Raw genomic sequence first — 17353 nt, 5'->3', positions numbered from 1 at the left:
ATATATATATATATATATATTTTTGTAGCTTAAAATGATCCCAAACTTTCTGTTGTTTTCTCCACTTGTCTCTTCTCTTAGCCCCTCACTATTTTCGCTCACTTCCTTCATTTTGTAATCCCGCCGTCTCCAGCAGCGTCAACCCGTTGTGCGACAGTATTAATCATCTGTGCGGAAACATAGCGGTATACAACGTTAGTTACATTGTTTGAACGAAGCTTCGAGGCATAGAATTTTGCATCAATGATGTTCAGTAATCAAATTATTCGAGTTACTCGAGGAATCGTTTCAGCCCTAATATTTATCGAATAATAACTTTTGGCAGCCCTATTCACTAAAGTTTAACTCTTCAGAAAATGTACAAAAAAAACTATAAATTACTTTTGTAGCAGTTGGGTTTCCTAAGTAAAGCTTGTTAGTCATTAGAATTGTGTTGTACCGTCAATAGTAACTGACCTCTTATAGATGCAGTTGAATCATCCACCACTTTTCAAGGTCTGCTTTTGTTGTTGGATATAGAAAGACCTGGTCATTTATCACCATCCAAAGGTCCCCTTTGGGTGTCCTTCATTCCACCGTGGTCATCTTTTCTAAAGGGCAGAGATACATGTCCAGCTTTAATTAGATTTTTACTCTTGACTGAATGTGTTACCTTGTAAAAGGAAGAGAATTTCACTAAGCCTACCACTGAGCCTGTATAGGCAGTGGTCCCTGTCTGTAGGTATTTGAATGCTCAAAGGAATTCTTTGTTGGTTCAAAGCGTAGCAAAACGGTGTTATTGTTTTTAAGGTAGTCAACCTAAAGGCATTTAAGTTGACAGGCAGAATTGTGTGTGTGTGTGTGTGTGTGTGTGTGTGTGTGTGTGGTCTTCATTCCTGCATTTGGCTTAGGTGCCCTGGGACCTTTGGCCAAGATGTCAGTAGATGACACAAGAGTCAGAGGTCGGTGGTTCAAGGCAAATATGTTGCTATTATTGGACAAGAATGGACACAAAATCTCCATTGAGTTTGTCATGTTTCAGCTGTGCTATTAAACGAAAAGAATAGTGTTGAAAAAAAACAGTTTGAGACAGCTTATACCACTCTTTTAAAAAATATGTTTATTTTCTATCACATAAAACAACATAATTACAGAGCTGTACACATTTTACAAATGACACATTTCCGTCATCAATGGTTTAGGTTTTACAATAAAATGCAGTGTAATTCATAGGAAGTACCTTCGGTGGTTAATCCCATTCCAGCAACTCACAAAGATAATTAGTTCCTACCAGTTTTTAATGATTTATACCTGAACCAGACCACTCTGGACTGATTCTTACTACTACCCATAAATGGCTTTTGTTAACTACAACATACATCCTAATGCTTTCAAGACAAATGAGAGAAGGAATCAAAATCCAGTTACCCATATGGGACAGTGGTAAAAGAGCATCTATCAAAGCTTTTGAAAAATAAAATATTTTACTGATAAATACACAGAATGAACTACAATTTACAATTAACCACAGCAAAAACATTACACATTCATCTGACTGAAACTTAACCAGACCATCACAAACTACATTTTCATTCCTTTCGCAGTCATGGGAAAGCACAATTTGGTTGAACAGGTATTAGTGAGATCTCTCAGCATTCATGCGTATGATCTTGGTCCAGGACACACAGCTGAAGCACTTATGGTTGAAAATTCACTGGCCGGACCTTCATCTCCACTTTCTTAAGGGAGTAGTTGGACCCGTGCCAGCCATACCAAGTGATTCCATCTGCGTTCTTTGTTATGTGCTGACCGTAGCGGTAAAAAACGCCATTCAAGTTTGAGTCAGTGCAGCAGTTGTACCAGTAACCACCTGGAAGGAGATGAAGGAAAAATAAATAGACTTAATGTTAATTGGAGGGAAATATGTATCTACTATGTATCTACTAATTACTGCAAGGATGGATTTCTGTGGGTTTCTGTGGCATTAATAATTTACCTTTGCGCAGGGAAGCACAGTCATCCACACATTTGTCATTGTCCTTGTTGACGGTGCTGAAGTTGGTGTTGTTGTGGTAGCGCAAGGAGTCTCCAGCGTTCCCGCTGTAGTTGGCAAGGAAGAGCTTGTAGCTGTTAAGCTCATTACCCACAGAGAAAAAGCCATACTCTGCATAGCGTTTCTCTCCAGCCCAGTCCTACATTGGAAAACACATATAACAGGATTTAGAGAGGGACAGTTATAAAACCTGAGAATATTGTCTGTCATGGTCTGCCTAACATCTCTAAAAAGGAGTTTGATTTATTATTAATTTTCTTACACTCAGTACCCATAGAAACAAATTGGTTCTGTGTTTATGCCCTTTTACTTTTGGCAATGAAATGGGTCGTACAAGCGTTAAAGCTTACATGGGTGCCATGTTTTCCAACACGTACCTCCATCTCAATCCTGAGCATACTGGGCTGCCTTGTTAGACGGAAGATGTTGTCATTGCCAAGCCAGAAGTCTCCGCGGATGGATCCAAATCCACTTTTGTACTGCTTCCAGTCACGGTTGAATGATGTCAGTCCGATGTTGCGCCTTTGGATCAAAGTCCAACCACCTCCATTTGTATCCATATCACAGAAGACCTGAAAGTATTTACCAAAATGTAATATAATGCGATGCCTCACTATCACCTTTTACACCTAAAAGTACACAACACTGAAATACATATAATAATAATAATAATAATGATAATGATAATAATAATAATTCTTACGGTCAGCTCAGGTGTACCCAGAAACTCATCTTTAGGCAGTTTGTACTCGCCAGAAATCTTGTAGTTCTTGCTGTACAGGGATGCACAGTCATATGTGGCATCTGGAAAAAAGAATCTCTTCAGTTATGATAAAACCATATGCAGTTTCTTAAAAATGTGAATGCCATAAATTCTCACAGCTTTATGGATATCCGAGTGATTGGGCAGATGAAAAAGTGACCTTTACCCCCACCAAAAGCAAAATAGATCAAAACAGAGGGGAATATGCACAGCATGGCTCAGATTTTTGCATAATTCCCCTCTTTTACTCCTGTTGCAGTATGGTGATGCCATTAATAGGGCTATGAGATCACTATGGAGCAATGAGCCCAATACTTTAAAAAGTCTGTGTAAAAGAAAAAGAGATGGAAACCTTCCACTTCTTCTAATCTTTGCATCCCTTCCTGTTCTGCTCTCCTGTCTCTAATTTGCTCAAGTTTTAAAAAGGCCTCTGTGTTCCCTTTGCCAGTGACATAAATGTGGCACTGCTAGACCACACAGTTAAGGTATTGAAATAATAAACTACGTCATGCCTGGTTAACCTCTCTGCAGCAGCCAGTGCTGATTAGTGGTGTGTAAAGTTCAGATGAATGTCGGAGATGATTTGGCTTTGATGGAGCTCTTTATGGACAGCCCTGCAGATGGGACTTCAGCTCCAAATTAATGCTTTTGACTGCTGTCGGGCAGCTCAGATAAGTGTGTGCACTGTAATCTACCTCGCAACCAATTCACAGCAGTATTTTGAAACTCACAAATCAAAGGCTGATTATAGTTTTTCACAGCTAAGATATAAAAATAGTGTCTTGTGTGCAAACTAGTTGGCCTATTTAAGGACATTCCAGTGAAATGAGGGCTTGTTATTTAGAAGAGTACATCTTTTCAACTTATTGTAAATTATTCAAATTAAACTGATAATTGAATTGAAAACAAAATTGAGATGGGCTGAAAAGGTTGGTAGGCAAACAGTACATTATAAGTTCAGTCATATCTTAAATATTTGTCCATGTGTGGAAATAATTTTGACACCAGGAGTGTGAATTTGACACCAACTGCTCAACAGGCTAAAGAGAGATGATGATGAAAAGAGAGTTGTCAATTATGCACAAGATTTAATTCAATTACATTTTATTTATAGTGTCAAGTCATAACAGAAGTTATCTCAGGACACTTTACATATAGAGTAGGTCTAGACCACACTATAATTTACAGAGAGCCAACAATTCCCCCAAGATTGCATTGCATTTGGTGGCGAGAGTAACTGATGATGTTAGAGTCACTGATGGATCAGTTTTACCATGTGTGAACATTTTACAAACTCTCCAGAAGTATTTTATTTAAATTGCTTTCATGTGAATTCATTTTGGCAAAAATAATCGTTAAACTAAAAATTATTTCTGCAATTTTTGAGATGTTGTGACACCAACCAGCAGCACACAGAACGTTGGTCAGTGTGTCATTGAATTCCTACTCTATTAACAGCTGTTAAAAAGTGTTGGTGCTCACCTGATGAAGTCTGAGTAGCAGACTGCGAGGTTTGTAGCTGCATGATCTCCACACGGTTGTTGATCTCTGAGTATTTGCTCTCTGCCTCTGTGACCCGGGCTTCTTGCTGCCGATTGTGCTTGTCCAGCTCCATTATTTGCCTCACAATGTTCATCAAGTCTGTCTCCTGCTTGCGACTCATCTCCTCGAGGAGACTAGTCAGATTGGCCACCTGAACCTTGAGAGAGCGCACCTCATCACAGCACTGAGCCTTGGGAGGCTTTGGAGGTGCCAGTCTCTTCCTGGGATTCTGGGCCCATGTCTCAGCCAACAGGAGCAGTGTGACCCCCAGAGCCACTATGCTCAAATTTACTTTTGCCATTTTCTAGATTTTCACAAATCTTTTGATTGCTTTCAGTATTCAAGAGTAGTCTATCCCTGTAGAAGGTCTTTGCCGGAAATATCAAACTGACAATAGCTTTGGCTGACCAGTTGAGTTGGAGCTCCTCTTTGACCAACGGCTCCCCCAGACTCTGTCTTATATCCACAGTGAAGCCCTCCTCTGCCTGAACATCTTAAATATTTTGCATGTGGGTCCTCCCCCTCTCTCCCAGTGCACACCAGTCACCGTGCTGACCCTCTCCAACCTTCAGGGTGGAGGACCTTTCCAGTCCCTTTCCAATTTGGTCTTCACATGCCAAGAGACGTGTGAAGTCATTTAAGTACTCTTAATTGTAGGTTAAAAGTTCTGTTGATGCTACCTTTTTTGGCAGATGTTAAAACATGCATGTTTTCTGCAGACACTTTCAGCATCAAATTTCAAAGGGTATTGATACAAGGAGAAAGGCTTAGTAAAACCTTGAGGATAAAATTAGGCCAAAATACAGTCCATTAAGCGGAAAGAATTTGTTCAGGAGAAGACAGGCAAAGTCTGAATATGCTGTCTACATGTGTAAAGGCTTAACATTTTGCCACCACACATGTGCTGCATTTTTTTAAGTAGCTAAAATGGTATACTGTTACCCACTAGAGAACAACAGAACTAAGTGATATTCTTGTGGCTTTGATGAATAACAGAAGGGTGCTTCTGTCTTATAGCACAGACAACACTGACATTGGTGTTCATGTTGCATTACTACTGCAAAATCTACAATTTAATAATTATTTAATAGATTGGGGAAAGCAATGTAATTGGACAAATATTCTCATGAATATTCAGTTTTTTTATGTCAAGTCGATTTTTTATTTATATACCGCCAAATCACAACAGAAGTAATCTCATTACAGTTTTCATATAGAGCAGGTCTAGACCATATTCTTCTACTATAGCTAAAATATTAATGGAAGATGAATCAATAATTGTTTTCAACCTTTAGTTTATTCAGGAGAGTTTAACTGATAAATTGCCTGTTAACTGACAAAAAAGATCCTCTTCAGATCAATGAATCACTGTCCTGCATAATCACTGTCCATCTAGTGATTAATACTGCTGCTCTTATTTTTTTGGACCCACTCATAAAAACATTGCTCCACAGTACTACAAGTGGTCAAAACTCCACAGGGTACATTTGAGGCAAATGTATACATTTTCTAAAAAGGACTAAAGGAGCTCTGCACAATAGTTTTTTTTAGTTTTGTAATACTGTACACTATTGGAAAGAAACACTCATGGCACATACAATGGTCATTGTGGTTGGAGCCAAATTTGTAACACCTACAATTGTGGATGGTACAAAGCAGCCTTATGCCAGTGAAAGTGTTCATTGGTGGTTTGACCCACCATTTACAACCTGGTGCTGAATGTGGTGCGTTTGTGTGGCTAAATGACAATGTTTGCAAAATTCCTGCTTTTGGGTCAGCTTCTCTTTTAACATTTCTAACAGGCCAATTGCTGGCTGTGGGTGGAAATGACACCTTTGCATTGTTAGACATCAGAGAGGCTTTCTTGAATCTTCAATCTGTGGAATTTCTAGCTCATTCCAGCTTCCCTGAGGAGCTGCCAGCCTTGCCAACTTAGAGGAGCCTTTAGAGATTAAGGCCAAAGGGGTGGTTGTGGGGTTTTGGGGGGTGTATGCCTTGGGCATTGAGACAACAGATCATGCATGACTTTTATGATACTCAGCTATGTGTGAACATTGCTGTGCAAAATAGGTGAACTGCCATGATGAAGTGCCAGAGTATGCTGTAAATACAGGGAGTTGTGCGTAACAATTTTAACTGAGACATGGCTGAACCAGGACATTCCTGTCAGGTTTTACTTGAATTTTATGGCTTTGCACTCCTCCACATGGACAGGAACGGAGTGTCTGGAAAAGGCAGGGATTGAGGCGTTTGCACATTCATAGACAAGAAACAATGTTGACAGTATATGTATGAAAACACAACATTGAGCTACTCTTTTTAAGCCTTTAAAGACCAATAGATTTGCCTCAAATGTACCCTGTGGAGTCTTTGACCACTTGTAGCACTGTGGAGCAATGTTTTGTGAGTGAGTCAGTATCTAGTGTATGTTCATATGGATGATGCGATACACATTCCTGTTGGGACTAAAACTTAACATCTATAAGTGAAAATATTTTACATTTGCACTATTTGCAATACGAGACACCATAATCCCCAAACATGTATCCCTATTTATGCCATGGCTTGCATTTTAATTTCTTGTACTGTACGTTACCCTGCACTGTACAGGACAGCATGAGACTTACTAATCCTGAGTAAGTTATATAAATGTATTTAACCCCATGGAAGCACAAAGCTTAGAGCTGAGGGGCATATAGGGTTGATGGAATATCACCACTGTGAAACAAATATAAAACTTGACACTTCTCCCTTAGTCTCCCATTTTACTACATAATCTCACATTACTAGCAGAGACCTTGTTGTTGTTTTTTAACTGTAGGCTTTTTGCGTTCCTCTTGCCAAATGTTTGGCAGGCGTCCGTCACTTTTCCTCCCTTGGTCAGGCAAACAAATAAGGAAACACTTTTGATGGTTCTGCTCTGCATCATCTTTGTGTCACGGAAACTGCGGTTCAGAGCACAAATTGCCAAATATCACATAATTAATGGTCTGTTATTGCTTTGATGTTTCACAGTGTTGAAGCTAAATGTTTGGATGTGTATAGCTCTTCCTTTAACTGATTAACATTAACATTGATCCTTGAATGTTGCTGGCCACTTTTTACAGCTGGTCACCACTTTGCAATTTCCCATGCACTTTAAAAAAAATATATATTGACATGTGCTTTTAGTTTCCTGTATTTGTTTGATTTGTAAGAAGCATATGGGAGTAATAAGCCATTTGTCGTCTTAATACAAACATAATAGGTTGCCTTCATGTGCAGTTTGCTGCAATGTTTTTAACTGCCAGACACATTCTGCACTCTGGTTAGATCATAGGCATGACCATCCTCTCGATTTTCCCCCTTTGTCAAAAAATAACAACAATTCTCCATAATGTCATGCTCAGGCCCAATATTTATGTGACTCAGTCACATGTATCTACTGGTGCTTGTAGCATAAAACTGCAAACAAATGTGATGATTGCAGGTTAGGTTCAGTCACCACATAATGATCTCCTGGATATTCATTCTTGCCATTATATTTTAAAATCGTGCTATGATATCTACCAGAGAGAAACTATTTAAAGGTAATCCAATTAGGATAAGTATCTTTGCTATGATATGTTAAATATAATTGAGTTACATTAGAAACTAGTTCTAACTCTGCTGCCAACAGCAGAAAGTTTACTAGTCTGAATGTTTGCTCTATTTTCTAACCTTAGCTTCTGTCAACATAATAGCTACAGTTGACAGATGTTTCTAACTAATAATATTATAAAAATAATGTAATGTTTGATGATGCGTAGTGCCTGTTGACCTTAAATCTTAACCTTAAGTCATTGATGTGCGTCAGTCTCTTGGAAAAATGTGGATAATTTGCCTTCCTGGATTTTCTCATTGTGAGTCACATCTCACTCTCCAGCAATGCATCCCAGCGGCATCACTTTCCTCTGGTCCTGGACTCTGTCATTCAGTGCTTGTACAAGAAAGTCCAGATGGATGCTGTTTTATATGTTTAGCATCATGCAGTTTCCCCTTCAAAACAGCTTCTTTAAACAGCATTTACCCTCTAACTATGTCTCACCAGGCTCTGTGTGAAAAATGCATGGCTCCTCTTAACATTAGAGGTATTCACTAAGCCTACCCAAAGCCGCCTTCTTTATATGACTTCCTTGGGAAGCCCACACATTTCATTGAACAGATTTTTTCCTTTCCCCTGTAAGACAGGTTGGACACCCTGTTGTGCTTTGCAGCAGTCATCTATCTTTGATAAGTGCGAGCTGACAAAACAAAGTGTTGTTAGTCAGAACATTCTCACAGACGGCTTTTGTGTCCCTAAATACACTGGAAAAACGTTTTGTAATCAAACAGTGACCACCGGGGCCTAGCTGTCATCGGAGAACTCATGGGTTCAATTACAGGAAAGGCAGGAGGTAAAAGCAGGAGCCAGTGGATTCCAGGGCCTCTATCTCAAAACTTAGAATTACATAATCTTTATTAACAGTAACCTATTCCACCTGTCAGCTCTGTCCGCACAGAAGATCCTCAGTTTGAATTCTACAAATGTTATTGTTTTGGCTTATTTAAAGGCATTATATTTGCTTGTGCGCCTTACACTCAGTATTTTGTGAATCATTAATATATTCTGTGTTTAGATAAACAAAACATATCAAAGGATGGAAATTGGAAATGGGCTCCCTGTGATTCACTTTATGATCGTTTTTAAGAACAATTTTTGTTCTTTACTGTAAAAAAGCAGGTTTGCTGGATTTATTTTACATTTACAGATACTATTGGTAGTTATAACATACAGTCTAGCTTAATTATTAGCACAGTTTGAATTGAAATTACATGCCGATGGGATGGATATTATCTTTTATAAGACAAGTATACCTAGGTTACCATGGATTTGAATTTTAAAATAATACATTGCATAATGATCTGCATCTCAGTTAAACCTGGTCACGTATTGGGTGAAATAAACTGTTCCATATTTTCCATAATGAAGGAGACAGTATGCACCAGTGTATCCAGCTCTTAGAGTGGCAGACTTTATGCCCTGGCAGGCCATCAAGAGGTCTGGTGGCTTAAGCTGGAGATGACTACCAGGTGGCGTCTTGTTGTTGCACATCGTATGCAGGTCAGGCAGTGGCCGTCTGCTCGCCACCCTTCAAACCAGTAGCTGGGACAGATAGTACAGGAGGGGAAGAAGGGTGGATAAGCCACTATCCCTTTTATAAGAATTCCCCCTGCTTTTTGTAAACACAGTTGGCCATGTGGCACTTCTTCAGAGAGACGTTTCGTGACACTGGGATGTAAAAATTGTGGGACAGAAAACCATTTGTGCCAGCATCTAGGGATCCCATTGTTGTTGTTTTTTTAGCTTTGTGGGTATTAGAATGATCCCAGGCATTTAAGTAGGTCTAACCATTAATTGAGGTGTGTGAAAATGCAAAAAACTCTTACTTTGTTTAATGAAGCTGTATAAGCTTTAACTACTTCTGTATCTATATCCATGTACTTAGAATTCCTCAATAAATATGAACACAGTGTAACCAGTACAAGTATAAAAACTATAAATATACTAAATACTTTTGCCTCTTTGAGCAATAGCTGGTGCTTTGCTGCTTTATGACTCTACTACTACTACGACACTATTTATTTTGGAGAAAACTCAATTATAGCACGAGTCAATTTCAATAGAACAAAATAAAAAAATAAAAATGAACTGGCATCTTCCATTGGAAATCTTTAATGGATAATTTCACTTTAAAAATGTTGTCAATATGTCACCCGTGGAAACCAGAAACATAGTATACAGATGTCTTTGTCCACATGGCAACAGCAGCATTCCAATGAGGTAGCTGTAAGGACTTTTTTTGGAGGCCACTGGAGACGCTTTGTTCTGTTGGCCTCTTGACCTGAAGGTGAGGAGCCCAGGAGACACATTCTGTAGTGGCGTCCCAATGTGGTGATACTGTGGTGTAAACATGGGTGGAATGGTTTCTCCGGCTGATGTCTCAATGGCCCCCCTAACACGTCAACTTCCTTGAGGAAAAAAAATGTTGCGTGAAATTATGCGACCGATCTGTTTTCTCTATATACTGTATACTATATCAACAGAGACGTGTTTTTCATTATTTGCGATACCACTGTTTATTTGCCCTTTTCCTATGTACAATTCCACATTTCACAAGTACTAAACTTTATGATAAGCTTCACTGGGAGAGCTGATTTTGGTCATTTCGAAGAAATTCTTTCAAAGTCAAGGGATACTAAGTGTTTCCTCATGCTGCGGCATCTGCTCGGTGACGAAACAACCACCTTTTTGTCTTGACGTTTTTGAAGAAATGAGAGACAAAGGGCTAGTCAGATGGTGTCAGAGATGAGTTCAACCCTCCTTTAGCCACACACATCCCAGGGCGATCTGGAAGGAAGCGGGTGAGGTAACCACTTTCTATCCCTCCATGCTTATCTCATGCAGTGATGCATTGCTGTTTCATAAGACACAGAGGCCAACATGTTGCGCATAATTTCCAGAGAAGATGTGTGCGTGCTACCCTTAAAGATCTATGTTGTGTTCATGTTTTACAAGTTTAAGATTTAAGTCCATATTTTAGATGGTGTTGAATGACACCGGCGTTAGGTATGTCACAACATTTAAGAGCTCCTATTATGCTCGTTATCAGCATCAGATTTGTACTCTCGGGCTCTCCTAGAATAGTTTTACATGCTTTGATGTTCAAAAAACATGTTTCTCATACTGTCCATTGCTGCAGTGCCTCCACCTGAAACACTGGGGGCCAGATTGTACGTACATTTGCGAAAGTAGCGTTATCAGCGCCGTGGCCAACCCGCAGAAAGCGCATGCTGTGATACATCAGCTTACGTCGTATTTACCAAACCTGCAGTTCATCGGGTAATCAGTGCCCTTTTCCGCTTGCTATACTGTAAATTGCGTGCATTTAAAAGCGCTAATTGAATGGGCGGTGGCAAAGAAATCCTGCTTGATGCGTGTTATTTCGGCATTAGTGGTGGGGAAATGTATGTATTGACTAGTGCGCTGTAGCAAAGCGTTAAGTACTTGTGCTATGATACGGTTGAGTGCAGACTGCGATATTCCCACTGCTGATGCTATAACTGTTTGAAATGATCCTGATGCCAATATTTGTAATGTAGTGAGGAGTTTAACAACTGCTGGAATGGAATGTGAACGCTGAGTCGGGGATTCAATGTCATCTTTGATTTCTTCCAGTAACTGTAATTTTGCACGGCTGCTTAATCTGTAACGCTTAATGATTTTGTGTTCACTCAACTGACAAAGTGTGATCCTCGTGGCAAAAATCTTTTCAGCTTTTCAAATCTTTTTCAGCCTATGTCTTTGTCTTGATCGGATTACTGCTGCCATTTCACCAGGAGGCAAACGCGAGGAAACCCGCTTGCGGCTGGTTTACACCTGCTTTTAAGAGGCGGACAATTTTCACTGCAAGATAGAGGCGCACTTTCACAGGAGGTGTTTGTACATACCACGGAATACATAATTAGGCGCACTTTACGCTTCTCCTCCCATCTCTTTATGGGAAACTCCCACTTTCCCCTTTACCCACCCATGAATACATATGCATGACAAGGAAAAGCGCAATTTGCCATTTTCAGTCCCCGCGACAGGCAGTCTGCGCTTTTACCTCAGTGCGGCCTGTTTGTACATACCTCGCCATGCTTTTACGTGCACGTTGCGAAATGAAAGCCTGAAGTGGGCGCAAAAGCGTTAGTACATCTGGCCCAGAGTGAGCTTTTGGCCCACTGTCAGTACCCGATCCGTACCGCCTGCAAGATCCGTTCTGCGCATGCGCATTATTACGTAGTAGAAAACTAACATTGTCCCTGTGCGATTTGTACTACGCATGCGTTGAAACACTTTACGACCAAACATCACAACTTTTGTATTAAATCTTTATTATACAATAGTCATACAAACAATCAAGACTTGTTGTCAGTTGTCACTGATCCTAAACCGTGTAGCAACGTCGTTGTTGTGTTGTTTATGTTAATGTTTTTACTTTTAATACTTCGTCTTGACTAATAACCATAGACTGTATATTATTAATGCGATGAAGTGTAAACGTACATAAGTGTCCTTTCGAAGACGGGATGACAGCTCTTCCAGACACCACTGCTGTATACCACTATAGTAGCTACATGCTAACGGCAGTAAACATGTCATCTTAGCTGGCAATGTTGTTAAATTCTCCCCAATTCCGGGTCACATTCCTGCTGAAACATGTCTGATTGTGTAGTGTTTGGTTCAGAACCCTTAATCTGCGATTTTTTACGTTAGAAAGTGCTACTTCGTTCCACTACAATCTAACGTTAGCATACTTATAGCTAACTATTGTAGCTGCATGCTAACGCGACATAGCGGAGCATATATAGCTAGCTATATATGTACGTATGTAGCAGGACTTTGTACCCTAAAAAAACAAATACAGTAAAGTGACCGGAATTTGGGGTGAAATGTCCAGCATTGAGCTACATAATAGTTAGCTAGGAGTATGCTGGTCTCTCACAGAGATCTCATTTGTAGCCCTGTTTTTACCTGATACTTTCATAAAAGTACAAACACGTAAAGTGAGAGGTATATGCACATGTTTAAACTATATTTCAAGCAAGATTAACCTGAAGCAGGACGGAGTCATGACTTAAAACACCAAAGGAAGGCTTCTAGCTCAGGCTAGCTAGCGTTAGCAAATTACCTTCAAAGTTGCAAAGAAATGATGAAACGTAAAATTTGAAGTCTTTATTTAATTTGCTACATGGTGTTGTACTGGATGGCCGGACGACCTCCGTATATCATTAACAGATACTTTCGGCAACTCCAGCAAACACCTTGTAAACTTCATCTCTGCCATCATAACGGTCTACTGTCACTGTCTAATGTTTTCTTCCGGTAACCATAGAGCTGTGCGCAAGCGTAGAACTGATCAGGCAGTGTCGTAAAACACGTTGAGTTTCTGCGCATGCATGAATTAACGGATCTTACAGGCAGTACGGATCGGGTACTGACACCCACCTTCCTGAAAAGCCCAGTCTGGTTTGATTGGTCAACCAAATTCAAACAAGCCACTGGGCGGACTGTGCTTGCTCAAGCACCACCTATGGGCAACATTTGAAAAACTGGGCTGGCTTTCTCAATCAATGACATCATTAATCATCTATTACACAAAAAAATATATAACATTCTAAAAGATGGGAAAAATAAAAAAAAAAGCATAATAGGGGCTCTTTAATCAAAGCACTGTAGTTCTGGGCTTCAAACCGTTGGAGATAATTTCGTTGTTTGACTCTTAAAAGCAAATGGTAAAATGAAGAATGTCAGTATCAAGCAGCAGATTTTAGATAACTCATTTGTACAAAAATAAAGCAAAAGGCTTGTCCCCAAAAACAAGTTGATTTGTCTTTGTTTGAAAGGGCTTATAGAAATATATCAGCCTTGCCTTAACCTGCCTTCATTCATCAACTGATTCACATGCCAGTAGTACAGTATCATTTTCTTTCAAAGCTGGTTTTGCTGCTAAAAACATATCCAGCTGAAAAAATAGGAATGTTTTGGACCAATTAATGTCAATCATTCTCTAACTGCCCATGACTGATGTCTGAGTGGGATTGTCGGTGCAACTTTTTTCTGGACGGAGAAGGAAAACAAATGTAGTTCATGCTACACTGGTCACTGTGATAAAATGAACAAAGGAGAATCATTTAAAACTAACTATTTCCAAGACCATCAATCTTGCAAAAATCAAGACTTGCTTTAGTTCAACACTTCATAAGCAGTACTAATTTTGAAGTTCATGAAGGTTTGCATTCTTAAATTTCTTTTGCTAAATGTGTTATAGCTTAATTTTTCTTCTTTATACAGTAGCTGGTGTGTGTGAGATGAGTGAACAATGGATATGTCCTTTCCAGGTGTGTGTGTGTGTGTGTGTGTGTTTTGAGGATTTTCGTACTTGTGCCACTGAATAAAAGAATTGTTTTGTAATACGCGCTGATGTAGTGACTCCCACCGCTTGACATGTTTTCTTGTAAACATGAGGTCATCTTGGATGGGCCTTCTCATGCCCTGTTGTCTTAGAAAGTGTTTGTTTCAGAGACATCGGTTGAAGCAGTGTAGTGAGTGTTGTCAGCAAAGTTCCGACTCCACACGTTTCTTATTTGTAGTCTGCTCGGACAAGGCCTGTGCAATGGAAAGACTCACCTAAGGTGCTAGATAGCTGGATTCATTCTGCCTGGGAATATTGTTGATTGCATTTTGGCTGCCACACGAATGAATGGTTTTTTTTAGGCACAAAGTCCAAAGAAGTGTCAGACAGCTAAGGCTCAGTGGTGTGAAAGTAATGGACCAGCTAAGCAGTTGCTGTTTTGGCTTGCCTTAGTCACATGTAATGATTTGTAAGGACCGAATCAAACCATGAACCTAACATGTTAAATGTATATGGGCAGCATTTTCTCTCTTGTAAAGTGATCAAACTAACTTATTGCCCAACTCCACTAGTTTGTGATTCACATTGTGATTTTTTCATATTTAACCTCTACATACGGTTCAACTCTCCCACGTATTTGAACCGTTTTTTGTGTGTGCATGCTTTGACAATGCAGTAACTAGGTTTGGCAATTCACAACTTGCACCTAATGAGAGACCTGCAGGACAGGTGTCAGTGCACCAGTCTTCAGTGATTAATTAATGTACTTCCATTGAAAGCCTGTTGATAACATTTGCCAATATTATATAAGATGTTTTTAAGAAATATCCAAACTTACAAATATGTTGAATTGATTCACATATGTTGTAAATCAATTCAATGGACCTTGATTCAGCTTTTCCTTGAACAGTGATTAGATAGCCATTCCCATTTTGAACTTATTATGTTCAACATTATGGAATGGAGTCAGCACTTGGCAAGCAAAGGGCCCAAAAAGCAGTAAGGATTAAGTGGATATCTTCCTAATTAGATTAAATTAGGTCCAGTAGTGAGGCCCAATTTTTCCTTTCTGTGAGATTCACGTACTTCTTACCCTCTCTGGGGGGACATATCTGCAATTTCCTAAAGGATCATGCTCTCTCCTCTCAACGAAATAGCCAAGCCACTTTAGAATAGTTGAGATGGGGATTATGGATTATTTTAGTAGAGTAGAAGGGATTTTGTTTCTATGGTTTAACATTTAAAAAAAAAAAAAGCTTGCTGCTTTCTGACCCAGGGTAATCATGGTTAAATGTATTATATTAATCAGAATCTTATGTACACATGCTGGTTTAGAGTTAGCAGTGTGATAAATAATTTGTGTTTTACTCTTGAGACACAAGTAGAGTTCAAGTGGTTTGTTTCTCTGTGTGTTAACAGCATGCCTCTACCTAGGTCCCACCTGAGATATTCAGTCAACATTTCTGATTAAAATATGCCAAAAACATACAACATCACTATAAATCTTTGTATAGTTAAAAGCCAAATATGAAGCATGAGTCTGTTTAAGGTGATTGTTTTTCTTTCTCCTCTGGTCAGAAATGTTTAAATAGCAATGATGCAGTGCTCTGTTTTTGTAATAGAAGGGCCAATAAAAATGTGCAGTCATAAGGTAAGATGAAAGACCAACTGTTCTTTCTGTATTTGGCCAAATGTAGGTATAGGGTCTGCATGTGTCCTGTCAAATATGTGATTTAATTCACTCTCAGACTATTTTGTTTTTTTACATTATAGAGTCTGACTGGCCTTGTGCATTTTAAAAGTATCAGCTATCAAGGATCTTCTCTCCTGAACTTCTGTGGAAAAGAGCCGCGTGCTAACCTCATTCAGGGTTTAGAATCAGACCACAAAGAAATCTGATTCAGGATACACAGCACATTTTTCTAAATTTCGTGGCATGATATAATAAATCATGACGGTTTTACAATTGTTAGGACTTAAGCTCAAGTTCTTTGCAGTGACTTGTCAATGTCTCACATGAGCAAATTTTGAGAAAAGTTCAGTTAGGAAGTGAGACTTGTGGCCCTGCACGAGAGAGAGGCTTGACAGTGGTTTCAAGAAGTTTTCTTCTTGCTAATACTGTAGTTTGATGGAGGTTTTTTAATTTTAATTTTTAAAGATTATTTTTTGAGCATTTCTGCCTTTTAAGGGATAGGACAGCTAGATATGAAAGGGGAGAGAGGGGGGAAGACATGCAGGAAAATCGTCACAGGTCGGACTCGAACCCTGGACCTTCTGCGTCGAGGAATTAACCTATATATATGTGCGCCTGCTCTACCAACTGTGCTAACCTGGCCACAGTTTGATGGCGTTTTTACTTGAGGAGAACTTTACGTGAGCCTTGTCATCTGGATGTGTTTAGACTGCGTGTGCTTGGAGCTGGCAGCCAGATGACTTCAGCTGAGGGACAATGAAATCTCCAGGGTCCGCAGGAGAGAAAGCCCTTATTCTGATTTGTCTCCTCAGATGAAACCACATCTGGGCAGCTTTAGCACATACCTCTGCAGCTTGTGTGTGGTGCGACATGGAGGACTTGCAGATATTTGTTCATTTGATGCTAAGTTGATTATTTGACAAGTAGTAATTTGTTGGTCCAATTTAAATTACCAAGTATACACAACATACCCATGTAATATCGTCAGTGATAGTCAGAATAATGGATAGTAGTTGTGTTTATTGAAGACTGTGGGATTGTTATTTAATTGGTTGCTGAAAGAGTGCATGGCACTCTATCAAGCCCCATGAGGGTCACACACAAATGCTTATTTACTAAAGTGAGCTCACTTTTCCATGTTATGCAATCACATCCTTGTCTAGTTTGATTTCCTTCAGTTCGTAAAGTCTTGCACCCTCAGTCATCTGTTTACACCAGGATCTTTTGAAAAATCACTTCAAAAACTAAAGGATGTGAAAGGACAATATTCATTGTCACGCAAGGCCAAAAGATATGATGGATATCCTGCGTCACTGTTTGGTTTAGTTTGGGATAGATCTTAGAACTTGTATATCAATTCTGAA

At 39.4% G+C, this 17353-nt stretch overlaps 2 protein-coding genes across 3 annotated transcripts in view; one reads left to right on the top strand and one right to left on the bottom strand.

Moving 5' to 3' along the window:
- mtor (mechanistic target of rapamycin kinase) overlaps positions 1 to 17353 on the top strand; it is a 95730-nt gene that overhangs the window by 30244 nt on the left and 48133 nt on the right. The gene's annotated exons all lie outside the window — the stretch shown is intronic.
- On the bottom strand, positions 1077 to 4814 carry angptl7 (angiopoietin-like 7). Its single transcript, XM_031286198.1, has 5 exons — positions 4278 to 4814; positions 2736 to 2836; positions 2410 to 2604; positions 1976 to 2171; positions 1077 to 1849 (listed from the first exon to the last, which is right to left on the bottom strand). The coding sequence occupies exons 1-5, from the start codon at positions 4636 to 4638 to the stop codon at positions 1677 to 1679; spliced, it is 1026 nt and encodes a 341-aa protein (XP_031142058.1). The 5' UTR covers positions 4639 to 4814; the 3' UTR covers positions 1077 to 1676.

This window comes from Sander lucioperca, chromosome 12, assembly GCF_008315115.2.
Source record: "Sander lucioperca isolate FBNREF2018 chromosome 12, SLUC_FBN_1.2, whole genome shotgun sequence".
NCBI lineage: Eukaryota > Metazoa > Chordata > Actinopteri > Perciformes > Percidae > Sander > Sander lucioperca.
This window is presented reverse-complemented; position numbering and strand designations above follow the sequence as displayed.

Bases quoted from the DNA above. Each gene is read 5' to 3' on its own strand.
- angptl7 (XM_031286198.1), bottom strand. From the start codon at position 4,638: ATGGCAAAAGTAAATTTGAGCATAGTGGCTCTGGGGGTCACACTGCTC. The intron at 2,172-2,409 runs GTACGTGTTGGA...TTTCCAATGTAG, and splicing joins TGCTCAGGATTGAGATGGAG to GACTGGGCTGGAGAGAAACG. The intron at 1,850-1,975 runs GTAAATTATTAA...ATCTCCTTCCAG, and splicing joins CTGTGCTTCCCTGCGCAAAG to GTGGTTACTGGTACAACTGC.